This window comes from Pundamilia nyererei, unplaced genomic scaffold (assembly GCF_000239375.1).
Source record: "Pundamilia nyererei isolate P.nyererei 1_Seehausen unplaced genomic scaffold, PunNye1.0 scaffold00010, whole genome shotgun sequence".
Taxonomy (NCBI): Eukaryota; Metazoa; Chordata; class Actinopteri; order Cichliformes; family Cichlidae; genus Pundamilia; species Pundamilia nyererei.
In genome coordinates this window covers 70318-87254 of record NW_005187411.1, presented here as the reverse complement: position 1 = coordinate 87254, position 16937 = coordinate 70318, and the positions used below count along the sequence as shown (strand labels likewise).

The 16937-nt window shown below is 41.6% G+C and overlaps 3 protein-coding genes across 9 annotated transcripts; 2 read left to right on the top strand and 1 right to left on the bottom strand.

Annotated features, from left to right (window-relative positions):
• The first annotated feature begins 130 nt into the window (after window positions 1-130).
• On the top strand, window positions 131-3998 carry LOC102213040 (interferon-induced protein 44-like). The gene is made up of 8 exons (XM_005723673.1): window positions 131-203; window positions 1233-1726; window positions 1969-2020; window positions 2230-2425; window positions 2523-2669; window positions 2767-2938; window positions 3126-3226; window positions 3305-3998. Exons 2-8 carry the CDS (start codon window positions 1246-1248, stop codon window positions 3560-3562), a joined length of 1407 nt encoding a protein of 468 aa, XP_005723730.1. The 5' UTR covers window positions 131-203; window positions 1233-1245; the 3' UTR covers window positions 3563-3998.
• A 636-nt stretch (window positions 3999-4634) lies between these two features.
• LOC102212761 (growth arrest and DNA damage-inducible protein GADD45 beta-like) lies at window positions 4635-6987 on the top strand. 2 transcript variants are annotated; one of them, XM_005723672.2, is made up of 4 exons: window positions 4635-4738; window positions 5344-5445; window positions 5563-5779; window positions 5966-6987. In XM_005723672.2, the coding sequence occupies exons 1-4, from the start codon at window positions 4701-4703 to the stop codon at window positions 6068-6070; spliced, it is 462 nt and encodes a 153-aa protein (XP_005723729.1). In that variant the 5' UTR covers window positions 4635-4700; the 3' UTR covers window positions 6071-6987. The 2 variants fall into 2 exon arrangements, with proteins under 2 accessions (XP_005723729.1, XP_013763899.1); XM_013908445.1 differs by lacking the exon at window positions 4635-4738 and having other exon boundaries at window positions 4759-5445.
• Window positions 6988-8135: 1148 nt separating this feature from the next.
• On the bottom strand, window positions 8136-16547 carry gng7 (guanine nucleotide binding protein (G protein), gamma 7). 6 transcript variants are annotated; one of them, XM_005723669.2, is made up of 5 exons: window positions 16421-16547; window positions 14279-14417; window positions 13659-13788; window positions 12740-12855; window positions 8136-12488 (listed from the first exon to the last, which is right to left on the bottom strand). In XM_005723669.2, the coding sequence occupies exons 4-5, from the start codon at window positions 12818-12820 to the stop codon at window positions 12363-12365; spliced, it is 207 nt and encodes a 68-aa protein (XP_005723726.1). In that variant the 5' UTR covers window positions 12821-12855; window positions 13659-13788; window positions 14279-14417; window positions 16421-16547; the 3' UTR covers window positions 8136-12362. The 6 variants fall into 6 exon arrangements, with proteins under 6 accessions (XP_005723726.1, XP_005723727.1, XP_005723723.1 ...); XM_005723670.2 differs by lacking the exon at window positions 16421-16547 and adding an exon at window positions 16180-16198; XM_005723666.2 differs by lacking the exon at window positions 14279-14417.
• Between the last annotated feature and the right edge of the window lie 390 nt (window positions 16548-16937).

The following is a 16937-nucleotide window of genomic DNA, read 5'->3' as shown; positions in this document are numbered from 1 at the left end:
TCAGTATCACAGAAGAATCATGTTTCATGTCAAGTCTTATTGGTTGCAGTCATTTTACAGCCTTTACAATGTGACCAATCACAACAGGGACAAAGAAAAAAGGTTTATTTTTACTTTCATTCCTGTTTGAACCTCCACAACACATTAAACCACTGCGGCGTGCCACAGACTGTATTTTTCCTGCATCAGTTTGTCTTCTGAAGGTGAGTTTGTTTTGATAACATCTAACTTCATCCACAGTATGCATCTTTCTGCTGCAAGTATGACTTTTATCACTTCAGCGGGTTTCTTGAAGGTGGTTTTACTTTCAGTTTCTCTTTGTCTGAGAAAATGTTTCTTCCATTATATTTCTTGTTTGTGAATCAAACATGAAATGTTTTCTGTGCTGATTATCCTGCATAATAAAATTGGTAGCTGTAAATTAACATATTTTCTCCTGACTGCAAATATGAAAACTAGGAAAAGTGAAGTCAGATAAATAAAACCCCAAATTCTCAGAGCGTTACTTTAAAGTAAGCTGGCACTTCTGACTGACCAGTGTCATGGCTTGGTGTATGTCAACCAGATGTGGGCCAGGTCTGGCAATGATGACACTATTTATGTTCCTATTTTCCTATTTTAGTTAGAAGACACAAATGCCATGTTGCAATATTATACTGCTATGGTAACCAACGTTTCAAATGCAAGTTTGACAGGTTTGTCAGTGTACACTTTATCCAGAACCTAGTGACAGAAAGTTTACTCGTCTTAATTAAGCTACACATTAGGCTGACATCTGGGGCCAGAGCTGAAAACTGCTTTGGGCCAGCACAGGACCACCAGTGTGTCTGCAACTGGCTTTGTGTGGGCCACATCTGGCAAACCAGATGTGGGCCACCAAAGGCCCGTCATTCTTTGTGGCATGTGGGCCATGTATAAGCACACTGTGTGGGCCAGATCTGGGCCATACCAATTTTGCTATGTGGACTGGTGGTGATTGTATTTTACATGTTTTAATGAAAGACAGCAAACGTGCCCTTCAAAAAGAAAGTGTTTCACAAGCAAAAGAGTTTTCAGTAAGGTGGGAGTGGGATGATTCACTTGCAGGTTTACATGACATTTTATTAAAAAAAACAAAAAAAACCCCTTAATAATATATTATATAAATGGTCACAGGTTATAACATCTGCACGTGCAGTTGTGGTTTTCTGTGATAACTCGTTAAACTTGATCTGATCTGTCTACATCATCAGGTGATTTCCCATCATGGCAACAATGAAATCCGCCTTGTCTAAGGATCAGGAGAAGCAGCTCCTCTCTCTTTTCAGTCGTGTCAAACTCCATCTGCTCCACAAAGCCAGCATCCATGGGTTCACTGCTAATGTCTTCCACAGACACTGTGACAATCAAGGGCCCACCGTTATTGTAGCCTACAATGCTGCTGGGTTCATCTATGGAGCCTACACCTCCAAAGATTACACTCAAGGTGGAGAGGGTGTCAATGATGAGAAGACATTTCTCTACAGTATCAGTGCTGAGAGAAACAAACCACTGAGGGTAGCAGCTATCATCGGGCAGTGTGCTTTCACTGATGGAGGCACCGGTCCGAATTACGGTGCTCTGGTTTTCTTGCATGATGACAAACCTGAAGTGCAGTCAAATCCAGGCACAGGCTTCAACTTTCAGGCTGCAGATATGCATGGAAATGACTTGACACTGACAGAGTTCGAGGTGTATCGAGTTGAAGGTGTGTAAAAGTAATCCCTGAGTTTTATAGAATTAAAAAGATGTCTCCCATGGTTATACTTTCAAAACAGACATTTCATGACCATTAAGAAACGTGCTCATCTACTTGCAGAAATGGCCTCGTGCACTCATGAGCTTATGCTTAAACCAAGGCTTGTAATTTTACTGTGCACTTTTTAGAGAATTTATATTGATATGATTAAAAAGTGATCCTGTTCTTATTAATCGATTTTTCACTTATAGACCTAGAAGATCTCTTGCCCAAGCCCTGGAGGAACATCAAATGGACAGCTGAGTATGTAGAAACCTGCAGCACAGTTATTGGTGGTGTTTGTGTAAAATATATAAATTTATGTTTGGATTTTGTAATTCTAAGAAAAACTAAATTGTTCATCATATGTTCATCATCAGTATAAGGTTATGTCATATCTTTTTTAGCTTGTCATCATGTAAACTTTTTGTGCTTGCACTCTGGGTGGTGTGGGTACATTTTCTTTCTTCTAGACAAAAACAGCAATTGATGAAGGCCATCCTGAACTATAAGCCTGACATCAAAACAGTACACCAAGCCCGTGTGTTGTTGGTAGGCCCGATTGGAGCAGGCAAGTCCAGCTTCTTTAACTCCATCAACTCAGCATTTCGAGGCAACATGACTTCCCAGGCCATCGCTGGCACAGCGGGGGAGAGTGTGACCACTCAGGTACTGGCACAGGACTTTTTGTATAACTGAATCTGCATGCTCTACCTGTAATGTACAGTGTTTTCCCATTAAATGACATTTTCTATCTTTTCTGTAGTTTCGCACTTACACCATCAAGGCAGGGAAAGGTGGTTGCGCCGTCCCACTGATCCTCTGTGACACAATGGGGCTGGAGGAAAAGGGTGGTTTGGACATTGAGGACTTGGTCAACATCTATAAAGGTCACATCAAGGATCGCTACCAGGTGCATTTCATGTTAACTGATTAAATAGTAAATGATTAAATACAAAAAACTTAGGCAGCTGATTGATAAGTAACAACTATGTTTTTTTGCACTTCAGTTTAGCACATCTGGCCCTATCCTAACAGATGCTCCTGGCTATCAGAAGCATGTGACTCTGAGTGACAGGATTCACTGTGTGGTTTATGTGGTCGACACCTGCAAGGTCTCTATTCTCAGCCAGAAAATGCTGGAAAAACTTTGTGCCATCCGGAGAAAGACTAATCAGCTGGGTCAGCAGAAAATCTTTTGATTTTTTTTTTTTTTTTTTAGAAAACATTGAAAACAGCACGTGCAGCAGGCAGTTTTATATATGTGTAAATATGTAAGGCTATATTAGGGAAATACAACAACGGGTAAACCTTTTCTTGGTGTCAGTAAACTGTTTCAGTCATGATTTGTATTTCCGGTCCCTCAAAGGAATTCCTCAGCTGTTGCTGATGACTAAAGTAGACGAGGCCTGTCCACTGGTGGCGGAAGACTTGAAGAATGTTTATCGCAGTTTTTACATCCAGAAGAAGGTGATGTTTTTAGATGCATTTACAGTAGCAGGTCAAAATTTGACATGACAATAATGCTCATTTAATCTGTGTAATCAGGCGCGTGAGCTGAGTGAGGCTCTGGGCATCCCGTTATCCTGTATACTGCCGGTGAAGAACTACAGTGAGGAGCTGGACCTGGACCAGGACACTGACACTCTACTGTTTGGTGCTGTGCAGCACATGCTGAACTTTGCAGACAGCTTTTTTGAGAACCAGGCTGAAATTCAGGAAGGGAATGATCAGATGGAGCTTTACAGATCCAGTGATATTTCCCGCCCTGATTATCAAGAACACAAAGAACATCAGATTATTTGAAATCCAAAACATATAAGCATCCCAAACCATTTCAATTCAGACCTTTTCAAAATGATCAATTAATTAGGTTCTCCAAGAGGGTTGCAACAAATGATCTTAAAGTAAAACCCTTGTATTGTAGGCAAAATTAAACTATATTTGTTTCACGAGTGAAACAGTAAAAACATTTATAAATATTCACTGTTCATTTCATGTCTGCAAAGATGTGCCAGCACGTTGCATGCTGCTTTCTCTCAACTAAAAGCCACTGGATCAAAGTGCTATATTTTTGCGCTCTGAAGCTAAAATCATTGAGCTTAATTAAAGTCATTAACAGATGTCACGTGATCCAATCATGGGTCCTGATCAGCTTTGAGGTAGATCCTTACTATGTCAAGCTTGAGTTTCAGATCCTTAGAAGCAGAGTCTGTTGTGTGCACTTCTTTTATTTTAATTAACTTGGATATTCTGAAAATATTAATTTGCAAATATATTCATCCTTGTCCTGCTCTTATTGTGTAAAAAAATAAAAATAAAGGAAAACAGAGAAAGTCAATGTGCTTTATCATATGCTTTATTTCAGTTTGTTACATATTGCAAATTTGACTCTAGGTCCATTTTTACTGATGATATAGTTCCACGAATTGCTTGCTTGCTTTATATGCATGACTGCAGTCTTTCAGTAGTAGGAGGGTTACATAGACGTTCCCCCCTTCATTCAGCCACTAGATGTCAGTCATAATTACATAATCACATCAGTCCTGTAAAGACGTTGTTATGAAAAGGTGATCTCTTATTACACAATTTTATCTCATAGTCCAACACGGGAGCTAGTTGGACCATTTCACTTGAACAGATGCATGTATTTGTTTATGCACAATATCAGTTATGTCAGAATGACAAGTGTACTTTTGTCCCGTAAAGTCATCACTCACTGTAACCATACAAACCCACGAGGCCACATGACAAGAAAATATGTTGGTTTTCCTTTGAGCCAATTGCAAAACTCGCCTAGTTTCGGTGCCGCCCACCTTCCAGCTTCACTATAAAACTGTGACGCAACGTTGCCAACAACAAACGCAGAAGAGACTGGCATAACTTTGGTACACCGGCAGTTGTCACGCATTTACGCAGTGGGATCGGTTTTTAATTTGCAATCATGATTCCCGAAGAAAGCTTTGCTTCCATCGAGAACAAGTAAGATTTCTTGCTTCAGCTCTATTTTTATGTTGGTTCAGCATGTGCATGTGCGTGATCATGTGCTGGAAGGGTATGTTGATCGTCCTTTGACCCCTCCGTTGTGTGGATTGCTTAGGCTGATGTAATTAAAGTGCTTTTTTGAAAGCTTTGATTTGAGACTGGAACGCAGAGACTTTCTGTTATTTAACATCTGGGTGCATAAAATGTTACAATCTTTTCTGTGCTGTCAAAGTTTGACACCCGCATAAAAGCCAAAATCCAGAGATTATGCATGAATTATTATGAGTCATAAGACCTCAGTATTAATATCTTTGTACTGGCATACACAATACTACGCATGCACGTTGCACAACATGCAGCGAAATTCCTTGAAACTGTAAAATGCGCATTTATGGCTTGTTTTATATCACCACAATCATCCCCATGCATGAAACTGATAATGAAACTGATCTGAGCGTGTATTTCAGTGTTCTAACGACTTTTAATTCAATTAATATGGAAGAGGGGGGATTTTTGAAGCAGTGCTGCATATATTTAATACCACTAATGTTTTGTCATATTGCAGAATACAAAAGGCTAACTGTCCTGTCCTTATCCCTTAGGATGCAGTCTGTAGGTCTGGCTCTGGAGGAGTTGCTGGTAACTGCTCAGAAACAAGGCTGTCTCACTGTTGGCATTTATGAATCAGCCAAGCTTCTTAATGTGTGAGTTGAAAGTATTAATTTTGGTTTGTGCTTCTCTTCTCATTGCCCAAACTGATCATCCCCAGACATGTGAATTCAGGTTTTTCCTCATTTTTCTTCTTTTCTCTTCCCCCTCAGAGATCCAGACAGCGTGGTGCTATGCGTGCTGGCAGCCGACGATGAAAACGATGTGGCGCTGCAGATCCACTTCACGTTGCTACAGTCCTTCTGCTGCGACAGCGGCATCACCATCTTGCGAGTCTCTGGGTTTCAGCGACTCCAGCGGCTGCTGGGAGCTGTGGATGCCAACAGGAACCAGGAAGAGCACAGAGACCTTCACTGCATGCTGGTTACGGTGTGTTGACTCAGCATAGTGGCTACCTCTTATGTAACTGAAAGGCAGATGGTGATCTTTTTCATGCACAATTTTCAGCTAAGATATTGCACCTTTTCTTTCTCATCGCCTTGTGATTTTTACTCTTACTTTGCAGGTTCAATTCAAATTGAACGCTGGACATGATTCTTTTTTTCTCCCACACAGAATCCTCAGGCAGAGCACTGCAGACTGCAGGAAGTGGGGACCTACTGCCAGGAGAGTCGGCGCCTTGACCAGTGGGTGCCTGAACTAGTCCTGCAGGAACGCTGAAGGGTCTGCATACAGGAACTTTTGTGGCCAGATACTGATACACTGAAGGATCTTTATGCTCAAGCAGGGATGACCTGGAGTGTAGCCGCTCCAGTCCACTATCCTTAATGACCAGCAAAACCATGGACTCCCACTCAAAGACTAGTGAAACAGCTGGACTGGACACTGGTTTCTAGAATCTGTACTTGTGCAAAAGATACAGAGAGAAAAGTCACAATGTTTTTACAATGCCATCAAAACACAATCTGTTTTGTGTTGCTCTCTGGGTGCTCACAATGTCTATGGGGTGTGACATAGTAAACATTAAGAGGAGTAGTAGTTTTGAAAGGAACACATCCACACCCATCTTATACCTGGAAGTCTTGTTTGTTTGACTGGACAGGAATGTTGCAGTGCTGAAACTGTACCAGACATTCCTGGGAGAGTCCCAGAAAAGGAGAGGAGAGGTGTGTGTTTGTATGTGTGGTATGTCTATGTGTGGTATGCATTTACAATACTTGTTTTTTACTGTAGAAAAGACTGGGTGTGCATTCTTAAAATGAGCAGCTGAAAGCTGCTGGGGAATTGTCACCATGGAAACTGAAATGGAAATAATGTTAAAGACACACAGGACCTATTGACACCAGAAGAAACAAAAGAAAAAACAATGTAAAGAGACTCCGAGGATGAAAAAATTTAGGCAGGATCCGAAATTCCCAATGATGCAGAACGCCTGTGCTGTCTGATCCGGACAGGTCAGCTTTAAATGTATTGTAAAAATATCAACTTCTTTGTGCCTTCAAGAGTGCTGCCTTTCTGATAAATAACTAATGTAAAGTGGCTACACTGTTAATTTATTGATTGTATTGTATTTTGTAGTTATTTGTAATCTATTTTGTGCTCTGTTATCTAAGTAAATAAATTATTTTATTCATAAATTCTTCTTGTTCCTGGGGCTTCTGCTCAGATTTCAAAACAAAAGCCATGTGTGCGTCATGGAACCTGCTGAGTCACGCAACTACAGTTTACATTCGGGCTGAAGTCATGGAAAATGCATGCACACTTAGGGCAAAGTCTTTGTCATTGCCAGCCCCTTCTATTGTCGTGAGCATAAGTCAGTGAGAATGAAACTGGGGTGGGGACAGAAACTCACTAAAACAAGCATAACAAGCTCATGCAGACCTACTGTCCCTACAAGTCAGGAAGTAATGAAGCATTACAGGAAAGACGCATTACCTGCGTGTCAAGTGTTTTTATTTATTCCCTAGCCAGATTCCATACATGCATAACAAGAATCTTTTAAAAATGTACGTTTTGCATTATATATTGCAGCTAAAGCCCTGCAACAATGTTGCATGGAAATAACATAATGTGTGTTTGTGCGTGTGTGTGGGTGAAGCCTCTGATCCCTCTATTATCTCTGCTTAATCTCAGGATCTTCCCTCTGCTTTGCAATCTATTCCACCCTCTGCTCTCACATGGCTGTTCACAGCCCTGTCTGCTGCTAGAGGAGAGAGGAACATATTGAGGCACATGGACCTCACACTTGTTTACAATCACACAGGGTAGTGACTGGTGAGGGGAGTGTCTTCTCAAAGGCCGTGGTTCATCCAGCCTAAATCCGATTGGCTGTGACTTGCAGAAGGGTCATGGGAAGTATGGTTTGAAACTTGGAGACAAGCTTGTAACGGTTGAAAGCACACTCCAAAGGGCACAGTGAAGGCCTGAGACGGCTACAACAATGGAATTCCTGTGAAATGACCAAACTGGGAGACTTTTACCTAGCTCTGCTCTTTGTTTACTCTGTTTGATGCATTCTCTTACATGCATCATGCGCTGCACATCGTATACCAAGTAGGCCAGAGAGCATGTTTCTGCAAGTGCATTGTAAAGTTGCAGTTGCATTTTTAAACCAATAAACTGCAGATAATAATCAAAAACACTAATATTCTGCAGCTATACCAGCAGCTCTGCGAGGCTCATACTGGTATTGTATCTGATGTTTGTGATCTGCCCAGTAAACTTGAAATACACTGATGTTAACATCAAAACAAAATAAAAAAAAACAATACAGGAAAAGTTTGTTATTATATCATCTTTTTATTAATGTTATCTACTTCTCAATATAATCTTTTTTAAACAGCAATATCCACAAAATATTAACAGTGTGCAAGAAAACATGAGTTATGGCACATCAGAGAACAGTTACAAAAAATAGATATATTTTCTTCATAGTCAATCAAGGCAAAAAGATACATATACTGTATGCATACACAGGAGATCAGAGCACAAAAGATGATTCTCAGGAAGGGCTCGGAGCCAAATCAGAGAAGCTTGATATGAAAGTCCAACAGGGAGGAGCCTCGGCTCTCCTCACCAAGCTTGAAATGAATTTCGAGAGGCTTGCATTTTTGCGCACAACACCAGTAAATTTCCACTTTGAGCTGTGTGTTCCACTTTTAAGACTGTTTAAGACTGCCCCCCACCTCCAAGTCCAGCATTTACATGATATACACCACTATAAGGCAAACTAACAACCAATCAATCAGACAAACCAGCAATCCAAGCTGTGTGTCTCTGATTGAAGCCCAACCATGGATGGAATGATAGTAATAAAAAAAAAAATAGCATATGCTCGGCAATACCAGGACATCTGTGTGTGTGGTTGTGTGTGTGTATGTGCATTTGTCTGATGATAAGTTATGCATGTATGTTTCCTTGTGTTAAACCTCTGCAGCAAGAATTCTCTTTCACTTTAGCTTGCAAAGAAATGAAACGAAAGTGTTTATCACATTCCTGTAAACTGACAGGGAATCAGTTCTTTCATCTTAGAATAGTTCAGGTCCTTGATAAGCAAACCCAGGCCAAATAAGTACCTGTCTACCAGCACCTCTATGGCTCACTGCGATAATGGCAAAACATCAAAGTCATATAACACCTTGACTGAGAACTTTAAAAGAGCTTTTTTGCAGGTGAACAGAGGCATTTCTCCCTGTTTCTTGTCTTTAAGGTAAGCTAACCAGCTGCAGGAGAAAGCAAATATACACATTTCTCAAATGTCAACATGTTCCTTTACGTATCCAAGGCTTACGTTAGTGGTAATGAAATTATTTGTTTTGCCACATTTCACCTGATCAATTTTAGCCTGTGACACAACCCCCCTTTTCACTCTTCAAAATATGCAGACTGATTAAGTGAGAAAAGGAGGAAGTGCAAGCCACATATGTTGTTCTGACTTGTGGTATCACATGACCTTTCCTCTGGTCAGACTAACCCTGACCTAGAACTGCAGGACTGCAGTACTATAACATTACAGTCTAACACTGCAGCACTGGAGGCACTGCTCGTTCTTACGCACTGTGTCACTCGCACAAACACACACAGACCATGCACACGAGCACACACTTGCACGCTCCTCTATTTTCTCCTCTCCACCTACTGCTCTGCCAAATCATCCCTTTTCAGCTACCAAACACAAGCACCCACACACACGCACGCACACTTGCACACCCTCTCTATGGCCTTTCTCCAGCTCCTGCTCTCTATACTTCTATCTTTGTCTGTATCATAAGCCATTGGCTACAGTGCAAAAACACAGATGCTAAGCAGCGATTTAAACTGGTAATTAATCACAAAGCTGAATTTTTAAAGGAATCATTTGACATTTTGGGAAATATGCTTATTCTCTTTTTCCCCCCAAAAACACAGTTTGAGATTGCTAAATGTAACAATTACAATTATTCTAATGCCGATTTGTCTAAACCCCACACATTCCCAGGTACGCATGAGCACGTGTGGATGCAAACAACTCTTTCCACCCACCTCCAAAGTCTGTATAGCAGCTGGGTCACACTGACCTTAAGTGACATGAAAGCAGAAAACTAGTAGGACGAACCCTTGTGACTCTCTGTCAGCAGATATAAGCCATGTCCAAATGATCCCACCCTCGGCTAAACGCTAAAGTGTAAATATGATGGAAGGAAGATCCCCTCTCTCACCAATTCTCCTTACAGCTATTAAACTTTTACCTCTGATAAACATCATTCAAGCTTGAAAAGCACCCAAAGCACAGGATGTAGGTGTGTGTTGCATGTTGGTCTAGATGCCTGTTGCCCCCAAAAAAACAAAAACTAAACAAAACAAGGACAGCTTTGGTGTTAAAGGTCAGATCAGGAGGTTGGTTTTGCACCACCGTAATGAGGTCCGATGTTGATTCATCTTCTTACGGGGCATGACTCTAAACCAAACACAGCTTTTGTTTCCGGTACATTACTTCATCCTCATCGGTTTTATATGTGGCCGAAACCAACCTCAGCTATCGCAGGCCTCTAAAACCTGATTGACGTAAAAAAGGAAAAAGCAAAGGACAGACGTGATCCTGATTGACAGAATAAGTAGTACTAAAAAAATCCAACATCCACAGAGGGGAAATCTGTGTTCTGAGTTTGTATCTTACAAATACTGTACAGGGTAATACTCAACTGACCAGGTTCCATGGACTCCATAGAAAGAAGAGAACTTAAAAAAAAGAAAAAGAAAAAAAAAGAAAGCCAAAACAGCTACTCTTCAACTTATCACTTCTGCACATGTCTGAAAGAAAGTTTATACACTTAGTTTTTTTTTCTCTTAATTAACTTGATTTTTTTCTTCTTCATGTTTCAGTTTTTACAATCAAGTTTGGTTTGTCAGACAGGAGGAGCGCTGTGGAGGAGACGAGGATGGAGGGACACAGAAAGGAGACTGCCAGCTCCTACTGATCCAGCCTGTGACCAAGCTGGGATAACGTCAGAGTGAGCTCTTATGCTGGGGAAACTGGGACCTTTAGACTGGTGAAGGCAGGTAATCTGATTAATAGCCATAATTGCAAAGCATTAAAACAAGATGTAAACCCCTTGAACAGAGAGGTGACTCCTTATTTTCAGACTACCCACTCCTCTCATTTTCGTTCTATTCACCCTACAAGAACTAGTAATCGAAATATATATGGGCTGAGAGGGTGGGAAGAGGGCACCTTCATTTTTACTTTCTATGTCTGGGTCATCTCCTCCAGCCTCGCAGTCCCTTACAGAATGATTCTCTGATGTGATCATTCTGTGGCCTCGCCCTCTCTTGGGGTAAAGCACAGGGAGGCTTGATGTACAGTAGATCTGGTTAGGTATTACCCCTGGCTTACAACCAGATATCCTGTTATTTCATTAATGCAAGCAGGAAAACAAACCTGATCCGCCAGGGGCAACACCTACGTGAAAAGAAAACAATCTAAAAAAATGTAAAATATTGTCCTATCTGTTAAGTAATGCTTCAACAAAATATCTAAAACGTACATTGAGTTCACAAACAAGTATTTCTTAAGAAAAAATGCAGTAAACGTCTGCGGTTAATAGCTTGAGTTCTGTGTAGAGCCGTTCACTGCTTGCTCTCATAGGTGCAGATCTGGGATCAGCTTAGACATCAGCCCGTGGCGGCTATCATGAGCCGCAGTGGAATCAGTGACAGCAGATCAGCATCTAGAAAGGAATTTTTGTACAGGTTGGCACAGCTGGAGGCTTGGCCAAAGGCTGCAGGCAGCCATTGTGAGGCCACAGGCAGAGAAGGTCTGTTGATACAGGTTTGGGTGGGAACATGCTATGGCCTGATAAAGGCAAAGGCTTTAGCCAGTTGCTCCAAAATGACCCAAGAATGAAGCTTTCATACTTTTTAAAAAAAAATTCTCCCACAGAAAAAGAAGCATTTATTGAACTTTTAATGGGACACGAGGTCCAGTTTGGCACAATTGGCCTAGCGCCTACCACTCATTCTGTTTTTTTGCACATGCATCCTCCCACCGCCTGCCTATGGCACAGCTACCCATCTTTGAACCAACACCTCATTTCACGATAACAAAAAAAAAAGAAAATGCTGATTTCCTATCGATCATTAATGTCCAAATCCCTTTTCAATTTTAGCTGAAACTTGTAGTTAATTCACCAGCATATGTGAATAATACCAAAGCACCTTGGATCATACTCAGTGATATACTGATCTCAGCCACTGTGAGCGCAGCATACCCTCCCCCTAGCTGTTGCTCCGGTGTATGGCGCTTTTCCAGAGTGGCGATTCTGGGAGCGTGTGTGTTTCTCTGTGTGTGTGGATGCTCGACAGCCCTGTAAGATCAGACATGGCTGCTCCAAGGTGTGTCTTGGTAAATGCGGGGATCTAGTTAAATGGCAAAAGTATACGTTTATGTGTTAGTGTGTATATGTATGTGCAAGAGTGTGTGAGAGTGTGTGTTTGTGTGTGTGTGCGTGAGAGGGGTAGGAGAAGCAGGAAGCAGCTATAGGATGATGCAAGGTTTCTTGTCCTTGAAAGGGTTTTCAGAGGTGGGAACACCAACCAGCAGAGGGTCGCTACGAGCGTGCTGCTCACAGTAACTCATCAGGTCTGCTGCTGCTTTAGACACCTGACCGGACAGAGGGGGGAGGGAGAGAAAAGGAGGAAGGGCATGGGGGAAGGCAAAAAAGGGGATAGATAAGAAGGTGCGAAATTTAAAATGAGGGCATTGGAGGTAGAAGAAATAATAAAGTTGTAAGGGTCAATGAAGGAAGAAGCAGCAAAGGGGGAACAAGAATGAGTAGAGAGGGAGAGCAGTTAAATGTGTATGAATAATTACGCACTCACATTTGCTAACACAGCAGAAAACGGTTGTTTTACCTTAATGCGCTCAATCCCTGCCTCAATCCTCAGCTGTTCCACCAGTTTCCTGGCCTGGGCGATATTATTAGTGGTAGACATACTGATCCATGAGAATACACCAACACAGGAGAAAACTGAAGGAGTGAAAAAACAGAATGAGTTGTGTTTGGTTTACTTCACTAGATTTGTCAGAGACCAAGAAACATTAATTTCATGTATACTTAATAGAGATGTGAATTTAAGTACTAGATAATTCCCTGATTATTCCCTGAAACTGTCCTTTATAGCACTGCTAAATGAATCGCACAAAAGCAAACAAAAAAGAAAGCCTGCAGAGGATCAAATATAAACAAAGCACAACTAAGAGTGTAATATTTTTTGTTTTTTTGCCATTAGATCAGAAATGAAATGATGGCTTAAATTCCCTTTTTAGTGTTATGGGTCATAAATTTAAATCAGAGCGCTATAGCACCACCATGAGGTGACTACATAGTAGTGCAGCAGAAATTTAGAGTGAAACATAGCAGCATTTTAATTCATATTATGACGATTGAAAGCAACAGTGTAACGACAATGTAACCAAAAATGAATTTGATGTTTAACAAAAAAGCAATTAAATAAAAGCCCTTATATTAAAGATGCTAATACGCATCAGCATCTGATATTTGTCTTCTGAATGTAATTCACACACTGCACAAACAACATGTTGAAATAGGAATACACCATTAGGTTGTTGTAATAAACCTCAGTGAGATCTTTGGGATTGAGAATGTTGTGATCCAGACATTCAAATAAATTCATTCCACATTCCACTGCCTCAGGGACTCCTGAGTCCACTGGGTAATTCACAGGAAAATTCGAGTTTAAGATACTTTGCAGATTAAGCAGCCTAGGAATGTGGAACGTGATACAGTGACCACAGCAAACAGAGTATTACCTGGCTGATGGTGTGCAGACAGGACTCCCTCTGAACACTAATATGAATGGATGGAGGCGGTCTGAGCAGTGCAGGAACGGCAGTCACAGTTACAGAGCTGGATGGCGGCTGAGCTTACATTGGCTTGTCTCTGTGTAAAAGAAGAATGGGCAAACAAGTGAGCTGCCTGCTGATAAAGCTACGTTATAAACAGGCAGTTCAGTAGTCATACACATTTCAAAATGTTTGCTTCTGTTTGCTTTTACAAATAGGTTTCAATTTTTCCACATCTCCACACACAGAGAGGTTTTACTGTTTTAGCAATGAGTTAGCAAAGTAATAAAAACTAAAGGTGAGATAACGACTGCAAATATGAAAACTGCAATAAAAAATATTACCATGACACAGCTGCTACTTCAAACACAAGAAAATGTCATACTCATCATATCCATTAACTATCATATCCATCATCACAACCTCCTTTTCTTTCACAAAGCACCTGTAAGAGCACTTTTCTGAATGGGTGGTGGGACATTCTGTCATATGGAGGGTGGGGTGGTCCCAAACTCATTTTAAATCACTACAAACCTTCAGATTAACACAGCAGGAAACTTGCTTCTGTAGATGTGAACAACACATACCTCAAATACATCACAACGAGCATGTTACCACCGGGTCTCTCAGTCTGTGTCTCTGTCTGTCTCCCTCTCTAAGGAGGAGAGTCCTGCTTTAATTACTCCTGCTGTGGAGTCTTTCAGAGATTCATGTCTGTAATTAGAGCTGTGTGTGTGTGTGTTTGTGTGTAAGAGAGGGAGAAAGAGAGAGAGAGAGAGGGAGAGAGAGAGAGAGTGAATGAAGCTAGAGATTACCACTGTAACACCTGAACAAATTCTCATTCTGCCTTTGCCTGCACGTTGGCATTAACAGACTTATGCGGCTTTTTGCCGATTTTCCTCTATCCAAATTCTAATTTTTAATCCTAATCTTGAATCTTGAACCCAAATCCTAATTCAGGAACAACATATCTTCATTTCTTTCCTTTAGACACTCACAGGACTTGAGAGTTGCACTGATTTCAATTAGGAGTACACATATTCATAGAAACTGAAGATAGCAAAAAAAGGCATCATGTTTGGCAAATTGTGGCACATGAATCTTCCTAAATGAACTGCTTGTAAGAGACAGAAATACTGACCCTAGCCTTACTTGGCACTAGATTTCTTTTTTTCCCCTTTAACCACAAGTGCCCAATACTGACCCCAGAACTAAAATATAATGTACACACATGGGCCTCTGTCCAACAATGGGGGGTGAGTCCCTTGGTTATGGCTGTGTAAACAGATAACCCTCAGATGTGTCTATAACAAGTGCAAATAAACAGAGACAAACACCTGTTCCCTCACAACACATTCTACGCTTCTCATTATCTGTCAGGATTTAATGAATGCTCCTAAATCACAGCGTGCAGCATCACTGGAAGCCAAGCGCAGAGTATATGCATATGAATATAATAAAAACTCAACTCTATAAGACTTATTGCAGGGATTGTTCACATGCTGATGCATGCCTTTGACACAAACATGCTAACATTAAAGGACAAGGCAGCACTTGCATCCTCTTTAGTTATAAGCTGCTGTTCCTTTGAAACATAAATGTGTGCTTTTTTCTGTTCTATCAAGTGGGTGAACCACGGTGGTTTCAACTGGCAGGGCCGCTGCATACAAAAAAAAAGTACCAGATATACTTAAATGACTCATTTATCACTTCATAGACACTACTAACCTAGTTCTTTAATTTCCTCAGCCTGTTGATTTTTCAAACTTTTTGCTATGGCGCATACCGTGCCGAGAGAAGAGAAGCCTTTATAAACAGCAGACGAAATTCTCCCCCAACACAGCCACATCTCTCCCTTCTTGCCCCAAACTGAACGCCTTTCTTCTTAGCAGAAGCAAAACATATACGCTAAGCTGATCATTTGATTCGGCCTGGTCAACATAAACACCGCCAGAGCTGGACAGGCCTCAACCAGCGAGCACACAGAGGCTCTCAAGACGCGCAAAACTGCATCAATCCTTATTGATCCAAGCAGCTCCTGAGCGTTGATCGGGCCTACAGTACGAAGCCATGTCCTCTGCTATAGGGCCTGCTCGCTGCTCTACCGTGTGAAAGCACAATGCGGGCATTTTGATGGATAGAACAGCATGTCCTCTCTCCCGTGGCTATCCACGTACCACACACACTTAAACGCATAGACTCAACAGAGCCAACATACAGACGAATACGCACGGGAGCGCAAACACAGTGCACATATCAAAGCCAGATATATTTATCCCAGTGAATAACAGACTACACCGCTCCGGGTCTGCAAATAGGCCCTGATTGTTAGCCGTGGGAGCAGGGTGGTGACATGTTTTGAGGGAGTCAAGCTCCGGCAAATATAAACCCATCCAGCGACAACGAGCATAAGACCGGAGCGCATGCCGTTATATTCCGCTATTATGCAAATTGATACGGCCTACTTCGGCATATAAGATCATGTTACTGTGGCTCGTGCGTCCTCAGAGTCCAGCCGAGCTGAAGGAAATCTTCCACTGACCCTGTCCCCGGTCCTCCCCACCCTCTCTGCCGGCAAAGGGCTGGGGAAATCCGGATTCGTGACACTGACGAGCCCCCTTTTCGCTGCAGCCGCCCTCAGTTGCGAGAATGCGGGGCTGCAGCAGCACACAGAGGCGCTACAAATATTATGCACGGGGAGAAAAATAGCCAAATATCTCCAAACTCACCTCCGAATGTGCTGTATTGGTGATTTAAAGGGCCAGATCCGCTGGTTTCTCACCCTCTCTGCGCGTTCACTCCCCGTTTTCACCGAGCCAAACGCCTCCCCCTCCGTTACCAGTGCCTGTCCACTCCTCTACCCCCCTCCTGCTCTCTTCCTCCCTCTCTCCTTCTCCCTCCCTCGATCCGATGGGGTGACAGCAGATTTAGCAAGGGGCTCCCAAGGAAGCATTTTTAATGATCTATAGCTATATATACCCTGGGAAAGTATCCTCCAAACAACAGAATTTTAAATGGCAGACTAGATTTACCAGATATACGTTCACAAATAAATAAATAATGCAAGTCATGTATAAAATGACGGCTGCTCCTAGTGACTCCTGTATTGTAAAGTGTAGAATGGGCACTTGCACGAACTGAAGCCCCATTGAAATGTTGTTAAAATGCATTTCTTTACGTCCTCTCAGTGTTATAATAATAATAATAATAATAATAATAATAATAATAATAATAATAATAATAATA